The sequence below is a fragment of the Poecilia formosa genome, unplaced genomic scaffold (assembly GCF_000485575.1).
Source record: "Poecilia formosa unplaced genomic scaffold, Poecilia_formosa-5.1.2 Scaffold376, whole genome shotgun sequence".
Taxonomy (NCBI): domain Eukaryota; kingdom Metazoa; phylum Chordata; class Actinopteri; order Cyprinodontiformes; family Poeciliidae; genus Poecilia; species Poecilia formosa.
In genome coordinates this window covers 522,659-540,840 of record NW_006800315.1, presented here as the reverse complement: position 1 = coordinate 540,840, position 18,182 = coordinate 522,659, and the positions used below count along the sequence as shown (strand labels likewise).

The 18,182-nt window shown below is 46.8% G+C and overlaps 3 protein-coding genes across 7 annotated transcripts in view; 1 reads left to right on the top strand and 2 right to left on the bottom strand.

The window, feature by feature from the left end:
- Window positions 1-5,826, bottom strand: part of LOC103154207 (isthmin-2-like) — a 12,202-nt gene extending 6,376 nt beyond the window's left edge. The window contains exons 1-5 of the mRNA XM_007575411.2: window positions 5,254-5,826; window positions 2,965-3,189; window positions 1,232-1,463; window positions 712-843; window positions 506-565 (exon numbers count right to left, since the gene is read on the bottom strand). Coding sequence (XP_007575473.1) covers window positions 506-565; window positions 712-843; window positions 1,232-1,463; window positions 2,965-3,189; window positions 5,254-5,352 — 748 coding nt within the window. The 5' untranslated portion in view covers window positions 5,353-5,826. The remainder of the gene's footprint in view (window positions 1-505; window positions 566-711; window positions 844-1,231; window positions 1,464-2,964; window positions 3,190-5,253) is intronic.
- Window positions 5,827-7,752: 1,926 nt separating this feature from the next.
- On the top strand, window positions 7,753-11,082 carry pth2 (parathyroid hormone 2). Its single transcript, XM_007575412.2, has 4 exons — window positions 7,753-8,661; window positions 9,156-9,254; window positions 9,337-9,513; window positions 10,822-11,082. Exons 2-4 carry the CDS (start codon window positions 9,157-9,159, stop codon window positions 10,985-10,987), a joined length of 441 nt encoding a protein of 146 aa, XP_007575474.1. The 5' UTR covers window positions 7,753-8,661; window position 9,156; the 3' UTR covers window positions 10,988-11,082.
- Window positions 11,083-12,099: 1,017 nt separating this feature from the next.
- tedc1 (tubulin epsilon and delta complex 1) overlaps window positions 12,100-18,182 on the bottom strand; it is a 15,096-nt gene continuing 9,013 nt past the window's right edge. For 3 of the 5 annotated variants that reach the window (XM_016662513.1, XM_016662512.1, XM_007575410.2), the window contains exons 2-7: window positions 17,276-17,357; window positions 16,110-16,435; window positions 15,150-15,218; window positions 14,313-14,399; window positions 14,105-14,236; window positions 12,100-12,731 (exon numbers count right to left, since the gene is read on the bottom strand). In XM_016662513.1, coding sequence (XP_016517999.1) covers window positions 12,453-12,731; window positions 14,105-14,236; window positions 14,313-14,399; window positions 15,150-15,218; window positions 16,110-16,435; window positions 17,276-17,357 — 975 coding nt within the window. In that variant the 3' untranslated portion in view covers window positions 12,100-12,452. The remainder of the gene's footprint in view (window positions 12,732-14,104; window positions 14,237-14,312; window positions 14,400-15,149; window positions 15,219-16,109; window positions 16,436-17,275; window positions 17,358-18,182) is intronic. The other 2 variants (XR_001659125.1, XM_016662511.1) reach the window with 2 other exon arrangements.

The following is an 18,182-nucleotide window of genomic DNA, read 5'->3' as shown; positions in this document are numbered from 1 at the left end:
CTGTCATTGTTCTCTGTGCCAGTCTGTTCAGTCATGGACCTTTTACCTTCCGTTCTCTGTGCTGCCTGTATGTTTGGATTTTGTTTTTGTGGATTCTTCATTTAAAACCATCATTTTTTCATCTCTATCTGGGTCTTTAACGTTCTCTCTCACCACCAACACCACACCTCATGACACCATAAATCTAGAATGTTAACTTTGTTTGCTAATGCAATGCTGTTACATTTGATGTAATAGTTTGAGCATAGATAAATGAAAAGATGTGAACTTGTTTAATTCAAATGTGGAGGACAAGAGGCATGTATAAAAGCTGTGACTCAGATCTCTGCTTTAAACCAGTCTGAGGTTCATGAGTCAGACCTTCGTCTCCTGATGTCTGACATCGGAAAAAAATGGATCATTTTCTATGTCTGGTGTATTGCATCAATAAATGTGAAACTGGAGCAGAGGAGCTGGAAGGGAAGGATTGACCGTAAGGTTGAAAGGTGAAACAAAAAATACGTACTGGAGTCTGTGTTGTTGAACTGGTGGAGCGACGTCGCCTCGGTCTCTGTGACCACAGCGCCTACGAGACGAAGACAGACAGAAACGTGATTGATGGTAACCGTGGTTCAGGCTGAAGCATCGCCTCTAGTCAGGAGAAGATCTGAGGCTGTGGAGACAGATTTACCCCCCGTGGATCAGAACGCCCTAAACTGGTTTGTATCTTACTGGAACAGCTCTCCAGGTCACATGTGCGTGATTCTGTTGCTGTGCAGCCATAGCCGCAAGACCGCGTCCGTTTTTGAGATCCAGGTCCGCAGGTGGTGCTGCATGGGGCCCAGTCGCTCCACTCTTCATTCTCTGAAAACACATAGCAGATGGATGGGCGGTGAAAAGCTGAAGCAGAGGCCGGCCTTTTGAAGTTCACATCGTAAATTCCTCCCTCAGTTGGGGAACAATTAAGGGGAAAAGAGTCGGCAGAGCGAGACCAGAGAGTTGGACGGTTCTCTGCTTGCTGGGTTATTTGCTGTCTTTACTCCATCTGTCCTGTAGGAGAATCTCTGCAGAATAAATCCCAGCTGCTTTCTGCTCCAGCTGCAGTTAATCTGCCGGTGAAGGACCGGCCGCTCCATGCTTCATGGGACAACTCGCTGCCCCCCGCCTGCCTTCATTTTCATTTCTTTATTTGTGTGTTTCAAGGATGAATCCTTGAGGTGGATCAAGGGGAGAAGCATCTGAAATGTCTCACCAAAGCTATATTTGGTCTCCCCCTCTTCGCTCCAGCCCAGCAAAGCGTCCGCCGGGTCGTAGCCGTAGTCCTCAGGCCCGGTTCCTGCCAGCCTGCTCTCCCAGAATAACGGCCAGAACAGCTTCTTGCTCGTCCACTCAGACGGCGACACGGACCAGTCGTTGCGCTGGTTCTCCTTGGCCAGGTCCATCTCCACCTCAGTCTGGGCGGCCTCCATCACCTCAATGGTCACCTGGAAGAAGAAGCACCCTGGATGTGCTAACAGTACTAGATGCTAATCAGCTCCATTTATTCTAACAGTTTCACCAAGAAGCTGTATGAACAGTTGGGAAAACCCTTTAAATGTTTCAGGTCAAAGGTCACCTGAACAAATAGGAAAAGGTGTTTTCAGATTTCATTAATTCAAATTCCTCTACTGGGACAGAACCAGCTGTCCCTCCGGGGACAAACAGCTGCTGAAGGTTACAGTTATGCATCTCAACCAGACTGAAGTGTGGACTTTGATTAGGTCACTCCAAAGCAACCATTCAGAATCAACCTTGATAGCCAGAAAAGATAAATATCTAAACTTTAGAGGAGGAAACGTATCCTGCTCACTATTACACAAATGATTGTGCCAACAGTCTTCCAGGAAACCTGACTCTGCTCTTCTCTGTAGAACTCAGACGTCTCACTGCACTGTAGAGGTAAATACATTTGGTGAGTGGTGTGATATGAATTATTATCATTTAAAATCCATGATGTTTGACCCTCCGGCGGTGGGGTCACAGGCCACCGTCCGTCCACAGGGACCAGATGAAGCTGGAGGCTCCGTCCTGCTTGCAGCAAAGATGGTTTTTCTTTGTAGACTGAAGATGTTTGGTGTCAGTGAGAACATTGTTTTTATTTCCCCAGGCAGTGATGGGGAGTGTTATCAGGTACAGGAAGATGGCGTGACTCAGCAATCTCTCCACTCAGTGGAACTCTAAGTTGCAGCGCCTGGTAGAGAGCTTTCCACCTGCAGCCCCAACACCACCTGCACCGTCCCAGCTAGCTGCACCAGGTAGCTCCACCTAAGGTCCATCTGAAGACTAAAGCTCCATCCTTGGATCTCTGTTGGTCTCCACCCTGAATGCTGGCTGCACCATACCGCCGTGTTTTTCACGGTGAAACCTCTGAGGTGCTGAAACCCCCTCAAGTCATCTGCGTCCTTCTGCTCGGCTTGTTTCTGGCCAGACAGAACAACAGACTTCTGTCTTCGCTAGGAACTCTGTGACGGGCGCCGCCTCCATGTTTTCAGCAGCTTCAACCGTCCAGAAAACCAGAACTGATCTGAAGTCAGATCCTTTGTTGCATTTCAGATTTTTTTACAGTTTACAGACAGAAGAGGTCAGGATGGGACAGATTCCTCTGGCGGACATGTTGGTGTAATCTCAGAGTGGATGAGGGCCATGCAGGCGGCTGCAGGTTAGTTTACATGAAGATCAGATTCCACATGAATCAAAGAGGCTTGTTGTTCACTGCAGGAAGAGATGCACTGATATCGAGTCAGAGAACACCGAGTCACCTCCAGCTGATCAGAGTCAGGATCTACATAAAACACACCAGTCAGTCCTGCAGTTCCTCTGACCTCCAGTAAAGGCTGGGTGTTTATTCCTGCCGGGCGTCGGGTCCAGCTCTGTCTGGAGCCGCCGGGTCTCTACGGCTCAGAATCCAGAACCTTTTCAAAGCAGAGAACAAATAGATGTTCCTACCTGGATGTTGGGATTCTGGGAGCCCACATAAGCGTTGACCAGATCAGGGAATTTCCTCAGATCCAGGACGAAGGCTCCAGGCTCCTCCCCCTCGGGTGAAGGTGATGAGCGCAGGTCCTGCTGCTGTGTGGAAGTGGAGGAAGGTGGAAGAGGAAGCGTCTGCAGCAGGTTTTCCTGCTGAAGATGCTCCAGGTTGGGATGATCTGGTTGCTCCTCGGCTCTGATCTGTAAAATAGAGACAAAGGTTCAGCTGGACCGACGGCAGTGGCTGAAATAACGAAGGATCTTCTGAACACATGGAGGGTTCAGCAGTTGTTGGAGGAACATTCTCCGCCGGTCCTGAAGGAACTGAAGTTCTGGATTCAGCAGTGACCCAATCAAAGTTTTGACAGAGCAGAAACATTTTCTGGATCCAGTATGTGCTGCAAGAGCCTGAACTGCTCCGGTTAGGGTTCTGGTCCTGCGATCCGGCGGCCTGTCTCCCGGGTCGAGTTTCTGTATTTTTAGCTAAACAGTTAAAGTCAAGCAGCTCCAGGCATGTTGGGGGAGGGGGTTCATTTCCTCTAAGCGTCAGCTGGAGGCTTCGAGTTTCTTAGCCAAACTCTGCATTTCACTTCTCGCATGAAACGACGCAACTGGGTCAAAACGGTTTGGGGCCAAGTTCCAGATCAGAACCAGAGGCTCGTCATTTTAGCGAACACAGAGCATCTTCCTGTGAGCCGTCCAAGAATTGGAGAGGATAAAACTGTTAAATGTCTAAAACTGGAAGGAAACCATGAAGTTAACAAGGATTTCAACCTGAGCTAGCAGTTAGTGGGGGTGTTCCCCAGGGTTCCATCCTCGGCCCCCTGAGAAGACCACCAAAATAAAATTGGTTTCTGTGTTGAAGAGCAGATATGTCATTCAGACTTTGTGGGTCCAGCTTAGGAAAACCTCCTCAGCTGTCCTGTACTCATCACTGATGGTGGTGAGCTACTGGATAGTAGCCACAGCTACCCTAGAGCAGCCTGACGGAGGCCAGAGGGCCATGCAGTGGCGCCCCCTGTTGAACCACCACCAGCAGGTAAGGAGGGTCAAGTATCTTGCTCAATGATGCAACGGTAGACAGAGTGGGGATTGAACCGGCAACCTGGACATACTGGACGGGTGACCTTTGACCTGAAGCAGCATTCTTGGACAATAAAGTGTTTCCACAGTCAGCACCAAGGGAGGACACCTCCACCCTGAGGTGGATGATGGGAGTGTCTCATGCCTGGCCCAGATCAGCTGTTCTAGGGACTTTCTTAGAAGATTAGAACAAAATCTAGAGAATTTAGAAGCTGATTCAAAGAATGTGTGGAAAAACATGAGAAACGATGAAAAATGTTTGATTTCATGCATCGATCCATTCTGATAGTTTTATTGACTCCAGGTGAACCAAACATTTACAGATATAATCCATACATTCATATTCTACCATGTTGCTGTGCTTTGGCAAATTTTGGCAATTAAAATTATTTCTACTGGTTGTTTTTATTCACCAACTGGTAAATACTAGTTATTGGTGTCCTCCACCTCCAGAAAGTGGGTCTGCAGGATGTGCGATGCCTCGGGGCGCCGCTCTGCAGGGGGCGCCAAAGCAATGATGGACATATTATGGTCTAATATTAGGAGGGAACAGGATTCCAACCTCAAGTGATGAATTTTTAATACATTTTTAAACGTGTATTCTTAACATTTGTAACTAGCTGAATGCTGTTAAATGATGGGCAGAGCCCAGTTGACTGGACCCCTCTGACCCAGTGGCAGCGACTCCCTTCTTTTTTTTTTCTTTTAGGTTTTGTTGGCTCTTGTGGCCTTTATTTGAAGGTAATTTGACAGGATAGAGGGAGAAGACATGCAGCAAAGGTAGTCAGGCTGGGAATCGAACCTGCGACCATCGGCATGAGGACTAAGGTCTCAATACGTGTGCTTCTCCTCCAAACCACTGATTCCTACTGAAAAGATTCGGAGCCATTCAGAACCAGACGAACCCACTGAGTTTTATTTAGGAGTTTATTATTTAACTTTTACTTTGAAGGGTCAGCTGCTAACATGTCATTAAAAGAAAAGTTAAAGTCTCGTATTTTAGAAGTCTTGTCATATTTAGGCTCTGCTTTGCATTCAGAACCGAAGATCAGCGGAAATCTGGACTTTTGGGTGGAAAGGTTCGAACATTTGGACCCCAGCGATCATTCTGGATCTGAATGACCAGAAGGTTCTGCTGAGCTGAAGGTCCAAAGGAGACCTGTGGACTTGCAGCGGGTTTACCTGAGGACTGGACTCCGTGTTCCGGTCCGTGGGAAGCCCACAGCCGGACTCTGCAGCCAGGATCAGCAGACACACACGCAGCGCGTCTCTCGGGTTCATACTTCCCAAAGTTCTGCTCCGAACCCGGGCCCGGTCCTTCAGCCTAGGATAGAGGTGTCCGCCCCATCGTGGAAAAGGCTCCACACGTGAACGTGATGCCCATTATCCTGCGGTACCGAAAGTCCCTCCGGTTCCGAACTTTCTCATTTCAGCAGCAGACCCTTCAGAACCGGTTCGGGTGTTTAAACTGAGTTCGTCCGCGGGGTTCAGCTCAGTGTGTTTAAAACCAGAACCGCCCCACGCAGGACACAACCCACTCTGCGCCAGCCCGACCCAAGAGATCACGTGGGTTTGTTTGTTTTGACGTCATAGCTGAAATGACAGGGTGGTCTTCTTGTTCTTCTTCTGATGATGATGATGATGATGATGATGATGGTGGTGGTATCAGAACCACAGTGAGATCAGCTCAGCAGAACTTTTTATTTTAATGATCTGAAAATCATTTAAATTTTCTTCTTCCTGTTTTCCTTTTTGTTTTCCAAATATTTAGAAATAATTTATGTTTAAATAAATCTGCAGTTTTCTGTAAATAAATGTTTAGAAATTAAAACTGTTTAGGTTGTAAATTTTGGTTTTGTTTTCTGATTCCATAAATTTCTTTTAAGAAAGTTTTTTTTTTCAGGTTTTTGTTCGTTCTGCTGCATTACAGGTCAGAACCGGGTCCAGAACCACGAGTGGGAAAAGTTCTGATCCAGACCTGGTGTAGTCCTGGGGGCCCAGGGCCCTCCACGCGTCATGAGCCACTTCTTGTGGAGCGGGTGGGGTCAAAGGTGAAAGGATTTCCAGATGTCGGGTCTGTTTCTGGTTCCGACTCACGTTGGGTTCTAATTCAGAACACGTGTCTCTGAGTCTGAGCAGCAAACGGGTCAGAACTGGAGATATGATGACTGGACCAAAGTTCTGATCGGGTATTGACACCGGTTTATGGGCCGTTGCTGAAGCGTTGTTCTGGTGGAGACCAATCAGAACCAAAATGTCGTGCAGTCAGAACCAAATGGGTCCAGCCGGGTCCAAACCTGGGTTCTGATATCATCTGCTCATCGGCGCTGATGGTGCCGATCGATCGATTGATCAGGTTTATTTCAGCAACACGGTGTTCTGTCAGATAGTCATACCTTAGCTCAGGGTTATGTAGAACTAGCTGATATAGATCTGGGTGATGTAGAAGTCAGACAGAGAACCTCCAGAACCAGTCTGGGTCAGAGACCGTCTATGTCCAACAAACACCCTTGTGTACCTGCTGCTCACTGTGCTAACGGCAGAAAAATAACACGGTTCCTGGAAAAGCAGCATCAGTGGCCATGCTAACTAGCCTTAGCATTCTGTTAGGCTACCTCCATCAGACGGGGAAGGATTGAATGTAGAGTGAAGTTTTGGAGTCCTCTGGATTTGATACAGCGCCACACAGGTACAGGTGTATGTCCTTCATTTTGTTTTAACAAAGCATCAGAGAGAGTCGCCGTCCTTCCTGTGGACAGCCTCCTCTCTGGACAAACACGTAGTCATCCGATAGTCTAGGGAAGAATTGTACAAAATGTAGATAATTCCTCCCTGCATCAGATAAATGTTTGACAAAATTATTCACTCTGCCTGCAGAGTCAAAAATCCGACAGCTATTTGAACTTTCATGAAAAGGCAACATGTCTTTTCTAGGGACCAGAATCCATCTGCCTGTTTGGCGCAGTTCTGGAGTCGGCCTCCAGAGGTCAGTGCCACCCTCAGAGGAAACAAGTCGTCCTGTTAGACGTTTCATCTTCAGTGAAATAAGGAGCAGCGCTCCAGCAATGGAAATGAAGGCAGCATGCATAATGTGGAGTGAGTCAGGCCTGAAGCTTGTTATCCTGTGAAAAATAAACCCACCGTGTCTTTGTTAAAGCTCCTGCTTCCTGTTTGCAGGTCATTAAATCCAACCAGGTTCAAAACAAAGTTCTTAGACACTTTCAGGTTTTATTTCTGGAGGTTTGATGGCCCCAGGCCCGATTCCAACCTTTAGTTGTTTCCAATTACTCGCATGGCTGCCGGACACAACACAATGTTCAGGCTGCTCTAAATATTCAGTACACAGCCTGACCCAAAGCCTTTTTTATAGCTCTCTCTCTCTCTCTCTCTCTCTCTCTCTCTCTCACTCACTCTCTCATATCCTCTGAGCTCGGGTCCTCTACCAGAGGCCTGGGAGCTTCAGGTTCTCCTCCAGTATCTTGGCTGTGCCTAGAACTGCACATTTCTGGACTGAGATGTCTGATGTTGTTCCTGGGATCTGTTTGAGCCACTGCTCCAGTTTGGGGGTGACTGCCCCGAGGGCCCCGATGACCACAGGCACCACTGTGGTCTTCACCTTCCAGGTCTTTTCCACAGTGGTGTCTGTGGTCATCGGGGCCCTATATATATATATATATATATATTTTTTTTTTTTTATTGACTTATGGTGAAAATGTGAAGAACTGAACAGGATTCAGCAGGTCATCCAGTCCTCAATGGTTCCGTTGTATTGGGATAGTGAATTTCCCAGTGTTCTGCTGGGCTGCAGCCTGGGACGTTACTTTCATCATTATGTTGTTTTTATTTTTATTCTTTCTATGTTTGACCAACTGTTGAGGACGGAGGTCATGGTGGAGGAGAAAAGCTCATGCTGTCAGTCTGACTTTTTGTCTTCAGCGTTGAGCATGCTGAGGTGAGGAACGTTGGCTTATTGCTGTGGCGTTAGCATTAAGGCAACAAAAACATTTTCAACACGTCCAAAAACTGGAGGAGAGTTTAGCCTTAAAAACAACCAACCCGATCCAGAGAGAATGTTGGGTTCTGTTTGGTTCTGGTCATACCAAGTCAGCGTTACTCGTTGCAGACTCTCCATGTCGGATGCTTATCTGAAGCCAGACTCCAGATTTCCCTCACCCTTACTGGTTACCAGTTTGAAGACATCCGTCTATCCAGACTAGAGTTTTGTTCCTCTGTATTTGCTGAGAGATGAAACATGTTTGCTCTGCAGCTGAGTAATGATGTTCATTACCCAGCAGGGCGGGAAAGGGGGGTGGAGGGTGGAGGCAAGTAGGGGTAACAAGACCCGGCCCCCTCCTCCAGCAGCAACTCCACTCTCTGAATGAAGTCGACTAACGAGCTCCAGAGGTCGTCAGGCTGTCGCTCTGTGGAGGGAGCTGCCCCCTCCTCCCCCCCCAATGGTAGACTGGTGACCCCCCCAGGATCAGCAGCCATATAAGCAAGACACTGCAGGATCTGCGGTCCGGTCCGGTCCAGGTTGTTCTGCTGCTGGTCTATCGGTGGAAACTCTGCGGTTTTGATTCTGAGCAGCAGGTAAGCATTGTTTCCTCTGGATCAGAACCTGAACCAGAACCTCCTGGTTCTGATTTTAATTTGGTTAGTTTGATTTTCTGAAACTACCAAGTTCTGGTTCTGGATTTCTAACCTGGGTTCTGGTCCCTTAAGGTTCTGGTAATTGGATGTTCTGATCAGAAATCTGCAACAAAAATCAAATTTTAGTTTAATTTTATTTATTTATTTTTTCTTCATTTTTCTGTAAAAGTCTTGAAACTAAATCACCTTGGAAACGGACGCGGTGAGAGTGAAGGGACGCTGTTCCTCAGATCATCAAGCTGAAATAAAAGAAAAACGTTTGATGAACCTGGAAATCATATCCACCGACCCGGGTCACAGAACCGGGTCACAACCAGAAGTTGTCTTACGGATAAAGAACTGGACCAACTGGATCCACTGGGAATACTGGAAAGAATCTAATATGTTCTGGCCAGATTAGCTCAGATGTCTCAGGAGGTTTTCTTGTGTTCCAGGATGTCAGAGCTTTTTCCCGTCTCTCGTTTGTCCTTCCTGCTCATCTGGCTTCTGGTCCTTTCTTCCTCAGCTTTTCCTCAACCTCGTCTTCCTCTCAGGTGAGCTCAACCTCAGGTTGAATCTTTTAAAAACTCGTTTATCCCGTTTTGACACTCTAGGGTTGAATCTCTGTAATTCCAGAAATCCTGAAGGTCCGCAGGAAGCGAAGCGGGACGACTGGGATGTCCTGTTCCCGTCCATTTCCCTCCATGACTGGAACATCCAGATGCTGTCGGCGCCGGGCCTCAGGGCGGCGGACAGCAAGGCCGGTCTGGTGGGGGACGCCTGGCTGTTCGCACCGGAGCGTCCGGAGGCCAGGTAGCGAAGCCACATTCTAAACCAAACTGTTTAAAACTTCTAGATGAAGCTTTTCTATATACCGACCCAATCAGCTGCTTCTGGTCGCTTCCCTGCCGTCAAACTTACAGAAGATGAAATGAGGAAAATTGACCCAACGACTTTTTCTAGTTCGATTCAATAAATACTGTAGATGGAGCAGCAGGGGGCGCCAGCATGAGAATCAGGCCATTAATCATCCTCAGAAGAGGCGCTTAATGTTGACAGGACAACTGAACCCAGATGCAGATGAATGAGTAAAACCGAGCCGGTTTCTGTTGATCCAACATTATTTTTCACCTAAATCTCAGTTTGTCGAGTTTCAAAGTTTTGCATTTAAAGAATTAAAAATTCTGTTTTATTGGATTTTTTCCCAGTTTCTTGCAGATCTTGGTTGTTTCTGTGCTGCCCCCTGGTGTTAAGGAAGCGCTTACCAGTTTCTACCAGTCTGGATTGGGTCCAAACAGAACCGTCTGCCGGACCAAGCCAGCAGACGGAAAATGGACCCATGCTGGTTGTGTACTCTGGACCAGAACCAGAGCCAGAATAGAAATGACTGATTTGTTTTTAGAAATTATCATTTCCTGTTTATCTGTAAGAAGTTGGCAGAACCAGGTGAAAGTCTGAAGTCTGGTTTGAAACTGGGACCAACTGACCCGCAGCCGTTAGCAGAACCCAGCAGAACCTGAATGTCTGGTCTGGTCGACTTACTGCAGAAAGACAAAATATTATTCTGCTTAAATCACCTCCGTCTGGCAGGCAGCCTGATTGTGAGGTTTTATTTGTAGTGCTTCAGCTGCACTTTTAATTTGATTCTTTGTTTAACCACCTGCCTTGGAAAACGTGAACGGAAAAACGCTGTTAGTTTTACACCCGCTCCCTCCTCACCATGGAAAAGCCAAGTCTCATTTTCAGAGGGACTCAGCGAGCGGATCTCACCGGAACAGACTTACTTTAAAATAGTGTGTAATATCCGGCCACTGAACTTTGGGGCATTATGTCTCATTCACTGATGTCAATTTGGTAGCGTAGCTTATTTTATCACAGCAACATGATAGCTAATGTTAAAACAGCAAGACAGGGCAGGTAACCATGGCAACTGGCTTTTTTTCTGCAGTCTGGTTGCCATCTCATGCGCCATGTTTACAAAGAAATAGTTCCTCTACAGGTGACATCAGGTGGAGCGTCGTAGCAGTAATGCTCCACTTATGAAAGTAAATCTGTTTTGGCTCACACTGCTGGACAGGACAAAACGTCCAGAATGTCCCTAATTGTCCATTTCGTCTCCAGCGTCTGGCCGGCGCAGTGGGCGTCAGAAGGGACCCGGATGGTGAAGAGGAACATGGTGGTGGCGGACGACGCCGCCTTCAGGGAGAAGAGCAAACTCCTGACCTCCATGGAGAGACAGAAGTGGCTCAACTCCTACATGCAGAAGCTGCTGGTGGTGAACTCCTGATGTCACCTGAGGCCGTTTGTTGCGTGTTGTAGACGATGCTCCTTGGTGTGGAGGAGGAGATGACGTCAATAAAGACTGCAAGTGTTCTGATGAAAGCTGGTCTGCGGCTCGTGATAACCACACTAACGCTTTATTTCTGCTCTACAGCTGTAGAAGTTCTTCTTACCTGGACGGATCCAAAGCTACAGCACCAGAACCACGGTTCTCTGTGGATCCAGAGCCAGACCGTCTGAAGTTCTGGTCGCAGCCTCCTGGATGAAGAAAGATTTCTGGCATTATGTTCTTCTATTCTCCATATTTCTGCTGTGAGAATTTCGTAGCTTTAGTCTGACCCCTGGTGGTCGGCTTCTAGTATTGACACATTTAGTCTTTTTGCTAATTTTCTATTTAACATCTCAAACTTTTCCAGAAGTTGATTAGGTTGAGTTACCGTATTTTCCGCACTGTAAGGCGCACCTAAAAACCTTCAATTTCCCCAAAAGCCGACAGTGCGTCTTATATATGGACCAATATTGAGCCACAACAGGTCTAGCAACTACGTTAAGCAGCCGCCAACTTCATTTTCGCCCGTAGAAGAAGAGCGCGGTGCATGCTGGGATGGTTGTCAGAATGCTGGTTTGTAAATAAAGTTTGACTGACCTATCTACCTACCGACCGTCTAGAATCAGGTCGTCTGCAGGTCATTTAGCACCACGTTCTCCACCAACATGCTGTGCGCGAACCGAGAAGGGTGACCATCGTCCGTCCGGCCACGCCCCGGTCCAGTCGCCGGAAGACTCTCCTTGCCAACCGGAGTCGGACTGTTTTGTTGACATTCCCTTTAGTGCAGCTCCATCTAGTGGATGCATAACGTAACTCCAGCACCCACTGTAGCATCTATTCTATGCGCCTTATATATGAAAAAAGTTTTAAAATAGGCCATTCATTGAAGGTGTCCCTTATAATCCGGTGCGCCTTATAGTGCGGAAAATACAGTAAATGAAGGTAGGTTTGGAGCGCAGACATTTTGACCACATCAGGACGTTCCACAGGTTCTGGTTCTGATTCCATCAGGAAATAAAAACTCAATTTTTCAGACATGAAAGTAAAACATTCAGATATTCTAACATTCATTCCTCCCCAGATGAAATATTTCAATATTTATTTCTGTTCACAACATTCAGAACTTCCGACCCACAACAGTCCTACAGAACAGAACCTTCATCTACCAAACTTTTTCCTTCCACTCAGATTTCCACAGTCATGCTGGGGTCCAGAACCCGAACAGTACCGAATGTTTCTGGAGTAAAATCCTGTTTTCTGGGTTTGACAGAATCACTTCAAAATAGATGCAGTTCAGTTCTCATGGTGATCGCCACAGCAACAGAAGACCAAATGCCGTATCGATAAATTGAGGTTTCCAACCAGCAGTTCGGTTCTGATCCGAACGCTGCTCCGCTCTCCATCATCACCAATAGCTCCTCCCCTACAGCGGGACAAAGATCCGCCGCCGCAGCCGCTGCATCAGCAGCCGCAGCCGCTTCCTGTTGGCCAGACGCCGTGCTGCTCTGTGCCGCAGCAGCAGCCGCTCCGCCTGCAGGAGGCGCTCTAACGCCGGGGAGGCTGCAGCGAGCCAATCAGGCGGCCCTTGGGCCCCAACCTGCAGCCGGGGACGCCACACCTGATGGAAGGAGGGAACAGAGAGGACAGGAGACCTGCAGGCCGGATCGTCCTCTGACCTATGACCCCGGAGACTCTCGGTTTCCTGGAGAGGAGGAAAAGTTGTTCTCCATGATTTCAGTTAATAAAAGAATAAAGTATTCACATCCTGATAAGAGTCTCTAACATGACTGAGGATGACCTTTAACCTCAGCAGCATGAGCGACCCTTTAAGCACCCGGTCAGTTCCCCCTGCAGCCACCACGGGGGGCTCTGGCTGCTTTTTCACATTTTGATTATTAGGAGAAAATAAGGTAAATCCTTCTGATTTCATTAATTCATTCATTTATTTCAAACATGATTGTTGTATAGAATCAAGAACAAGGAAAGCTGAAGACAGTTTTTGTACCACTGTAATCTTAACATGCTCAAAAAAGACGGAAGAAACTTTCACAATGTTTTCAGATGGATCTTCATTAATAAATCCAATCAAAAGTACAAATAAATAGGTTAATTAATTTTACATTTTATCTGGGTTTACATGTCCAAGTAAACACACTCATATGCACATTAGTGCTATCTCTCACCATATTTCTATATGTTGTGAAAATGACCTTATATTTCCTTTTAAATGTTGACTCCTCGTTTAACTTGTTCCATAACTTCACCCCATGAATTGAAATACAAAAGCTCTTCTTGTTCATAAACTACAAATCCTGAAGTTTGAGTTCCAGTTTTCTCCTTCTTTCATAAAGCTGCTCAGGTAGCAGTTTATTAGATGCCTTAAACATAATTTGAGCGATTTTAAATTCCATCAGGTCTTCAAATTTAACAATTATAGATTTTAAGAATAACATGTTTGTGTTCTCATAATAACCAACATTATTGGTTCTAATGTTTCTGTAGAAAATTCAGTGGATGTAAAAAGCTTTTAATTTCCCAAACAATATGTTAAATATGGCTAAATCAGAGCACTAAATAGAAAATGAAGTGACTTATTATTCAGAATATGTCTGGCTTTAGCCAGGACTGATATGCTTCTACTTAATTTATTCTGTAAATGTTTAATATGAGATTTCCAACTGATTGTGTCATCTATTATTACACTGAGAAACTTATTAACATAAACCCTTTCTGCAGGTTTAAGGTGAGCCCAGTCTTGACCCTTGACCCAGGCTGCAGAGTTCAGCCCCTTAATGGCAGCATTTAAAGCAACAGGCAGTAAGTAAAGAGTAGCAGGACAGACTAGGACATATTGTCCATATCTGCCAATGTCCTATCAGTGTTGAGCTGCGGACTTGGATCTTCTGAGGGTCAGCTGCTTCCTGCCTGCTTCCTGCTGTCTGGAAGGTTCTAGTGCTTCCCAGTCTTTTCTGGGAGGATCTGGTTGTGCTGGTTTATAACGAGGTGATTACCAGATTTTTACAGCAGAAACTGCAGGGGATGAAAACTGGGTGTCGACACTTTAACGCTGTGTACCTGCGCGATGGGCAACCTCATCAGCAACTGCTCCAGCTGGGCCAGCCCCTGGTTGCCATGGTGACACATCCCCAGTTCCCTGGAGGACATGGTGGCGTGGGGACCAGTGTGACGGCGGTCTACCACGCTGTCCTACAGAGACACAGGCCTGATGAGTTGAGCAGCAGAACCCAGGTTCTGGTACCAGTACCGAGTGGAACCAACCCACCATCCAGGCCCAGAAGACGTCCTCGACCCGTCTCCAACTCAGGTACGCCTCCAGGACGTCACAGAGCTGCTGGATGCACACGCTGTCCTGCAACAGGAAGGAGGAGGAGACTGGAGTCCAACTTCCTGTCTGCTTCTCACCCGGAACCAGAACTGGCTCGGACTCAGGAGGAACCAGAGGCCAACAAGACAGAAGGCGCAACAATCACCACAGACACCAACCATCCCACCCACATCAGTTCAGGTACCAACGGTTCTGATGAGGCGACCAGGAAGCCAGCAGCAGTGTTCTGGCTCCTAACCCGGTTCTAACTGTTCCAGCCAGAACCACTGGGTGGCGGTCCGACCACGAGGAGGAAACCAGGTGCCTCCTAGGGAAGGAACCCTAACCACGCCATCATGGCGTGGTTAGGGTTCTCACCCCACAGAACTGGTACCAGTCCAGTTTCAGTCTCTACTCCTGGATCTTGACTCAAATCATGGAGGAGACTCTGGGACAGAACCAGAGGGACTTTTATAGTTCCCAAGCAGCAGAACCAGAAGCAGGTCCGAACACACAGCTTTGACACAGGAACATTATTTCCTTCTTTTAGTTTATCACCAGGCTGAAATTACACTTTAGATCAGGGGAGCTCAAGTCCAGTCCAGGAGAGTTCCCATCCTGCAACTTTCAGATGCTTCTCTGCTCCAACAACCTGAATCCAATGAGTGACTTGTTACCAGGCCTGTTCAGAGCTGACCCTGGGCTCCTGGAGTAAGGATGCATCTAAAGTTGTGGGACAGAGTGGCTCTTGAGGACTGGACTTGAGCACCCCTGCTTTAGATGCTTTACACAAACCTCTGTCAGCGCTGCAAAGCTTTGGCCAGCAGGGGGAGCCGCAGAGCAAAGCTGGCTGGTGGAAAGTACCTGAGGAAGAAATAGTGAAGTTATAGTTCACCTGTTGTTCAAAACTACTTATTGATTTTCTGACTAATGTTCAGCTGCCTCTCCATCATGGCGGCAGCAGTTCCCTGCTCCACCCGCCTCGTCTGCTGGTGTTGGTCAGATGGCCCAACAGGGGGCGCTGGTCCATGGCCGCCCCCTGTCCGCAGGTACCGAACACGGAACCGACTTGCTCAGTCGCAAAACAGGCCACTACAGTCTTGAACATAACCAAACCACACAACAAGAGGAAGATAGATATTCCCACTGTGGCTACTCTCCAGAGTGGGAATTATGCACTTTGCTAGTGCGAGCCCTTTAGCATTTTCCATGAAGGAGAGCCTGGTTCCTCCCACATGGACCCGTCTGGTCCTGTTCCTGCTGGCGGTTCTGGTCCAGCTTATGAAAGTCCAACATGTAGTTCTTCAGAACATCAGATCCACAACCAGGATTTTAGTCCAGAAACACAGACCTACATAGCAGAACCTCCAGGTTCTGGTCAGGTTCTGCTCTGTAGGTCCGCTGCAGCAGAAATGGTCTGGCTCCCCACCGGTTCTCATGCCATTCACACACCTGTCCACTAGGTGGCACATTGGGTGAATCTTCAAAATGGCTGTCAGTCCAGTTCTGGTTGCAACACCTTAAACTTTTGGCCGAACTTTTGTTACTTCCTGTTCGGTGACGAATGATTTTTGTTTGAACACATCATGTGGCTACTAGGGACTGATGGACACAGCACAGCCTGAAGCAGTCATCCAATAACTTTCACTGTGTCCTCTTAGTGGGCGGGGCTTAAATGATGTCATCAAACTACTACACAGGGGGACAGTGTCCCCCAGAGGACACAGAGAGGGACATGTGTCTCCTCAGCCTTACGTCATGCAGAGCTCGCGTCCGTCCTCCCACGGTGGACAACAGCGTCCGTCCCTGGTGTCTCAGACGTCCCATCAGCCACTGCAGTGTCCTCAGCAAGACACTGTCCAGCCCGGCGGGTTCTAAAGCTCTGGTTCTGGTTGTTGCCGGGCCGGTGGCTAGCAGTGTGCGGTCCAGCTTGGCAACCTGACCCGCCAGCAGCTTCTCCAGAACCCCTTGGGCCAGCAGCCAGCCCAGCGCCAGCAGCGGGTCAGAACCGGACCCACCCAGTGTCCAGTCGCCATGGTAACCGCTCTGCCAAAGGCCCGCCGCCACCAGCTCCCTGCTCCCTGGAGGGAAACAGAACCGGGTCAGGGCCGGTGTTCTGGCTATAAGTTCTACCTCGTCAGATTTTCCTACAAGTCTATCTGTCCGTGCTACGCATTTTAAATACAGAGGCGTTTGTAAGAATAAAACAGTATCAGGCAGGGGAAACAGGTTTTTATTGGAATTAAAGACAAATACAAATCACCGCAACTCTTTTTTACGCATTAATACGCTGTATGTCAGACTTTATTAAATGCAGCGCAGCCGCAATGTGTCCACCGAACTGCGCAGGTCACTGAAATGATGGGATATGATTCATGTACACTAATATTACACCACTCATAGTATCCGACCAACATCTATTTAGCAAGGTTTAGTAATAAAGAGTGTTATTATACTAAAATATTTGAAAGTATAGGGACAAAAACTCCACAAAACAACATATTTTGTCCTGATTAACCGCCAAATAATTGTTTACAGTAACGACATTCCAGACGGCAAACTAAAGCCATTTATAAATATATTTACAAGCTGCCTGTCATGTAAACTAAAACCATTAAGTAATACAGCAGCTTAATGAAAGCCAGGAATAAAATAAATAAAGCTTACCATAATCTGCGATGAAATAAAACACATGAAACGAAACTTCCACAGGTCGGCCGTATTCATAAGAAATCTGCCGTCATCGATGTGCGCATGCGCATTACTACAAGGTAGGACGGATTTAAGGGTAGCACTGATAGTCAGAACACCGGTCCAAACGGACTCCCAGTTACATCTGAGACCCGACCCGGTTCTGACCTGGTTCTGACTTGGTTTTGACCCGATTCTGATCTTGCAATAAGGATGAAGAGCAGACTCACCTCCCGTTGGCTGGCAGATGGTCTCAGAGGAAATGACCCCTGACCTCTGAAGGATGTTGGAGAGCAGCAGCCAGAACGAATCCTGCAGGAAAACAAGCAGCAGGTCCAGTTATCAGAACCAGTCAAAGCCCATTGATATGAAGAGAGCAGTCAGCGTAATATCCCCGTATTACTGTTATTATTACAGTTGTTATTGTTACTATTATTATTACTCTTATAGTTATTATCATTATTATTATTATTATTATTATATATATTATTTTATATATATATATAATACAACCATGAAATATCTTGAATATTTTTTTTCCTTCTTATGTGGTTAGTACAATTTCTTTTTTTTTTATTATTGGTGCAGACTACCAATAATTCTAAATGGAGATCAGCAGAAATTTCTTTATCTTGACTGTAAAAGTTTAGACACTGATTGTTTTTCTAAATCAGTTTTGAACATTTTTATTAAGCATGAAGGAAACGTGAAGCAGAAACACATGAAGAGCTGCTGCTGTTCCTCAGGCTCAGAACCGGGTCAGAACCGGGCCCCTCTTTGTTCTGCATTGACGAGACAAAAGGGGGCAGAGTTTGCACCTTCAAATTAAAAGTGGCTGGGGGGGGAAAGAATAAAGTGACAAACTAATGCCTGAGCTTAATCAATTATCAGTAATTATAACCTGACGCTCCAATCAGGTTTTTTGCAGCCGATTCCGATCACATGAGGGCCGATCATTGCTGATCTTCCTGGATTGGCCGTTCATTTTTCACTTTAGGTATAAATGCTAATATGTCATTTGGCAAAATGGAAAAATGATCCAGTAATAATAAATTCACCTACTTTAAACATAAAACATGCAAAATACAGCAGCTACTCAGTCAAAAGGACTGAAAACCTGCAATGAGTAAAATAATA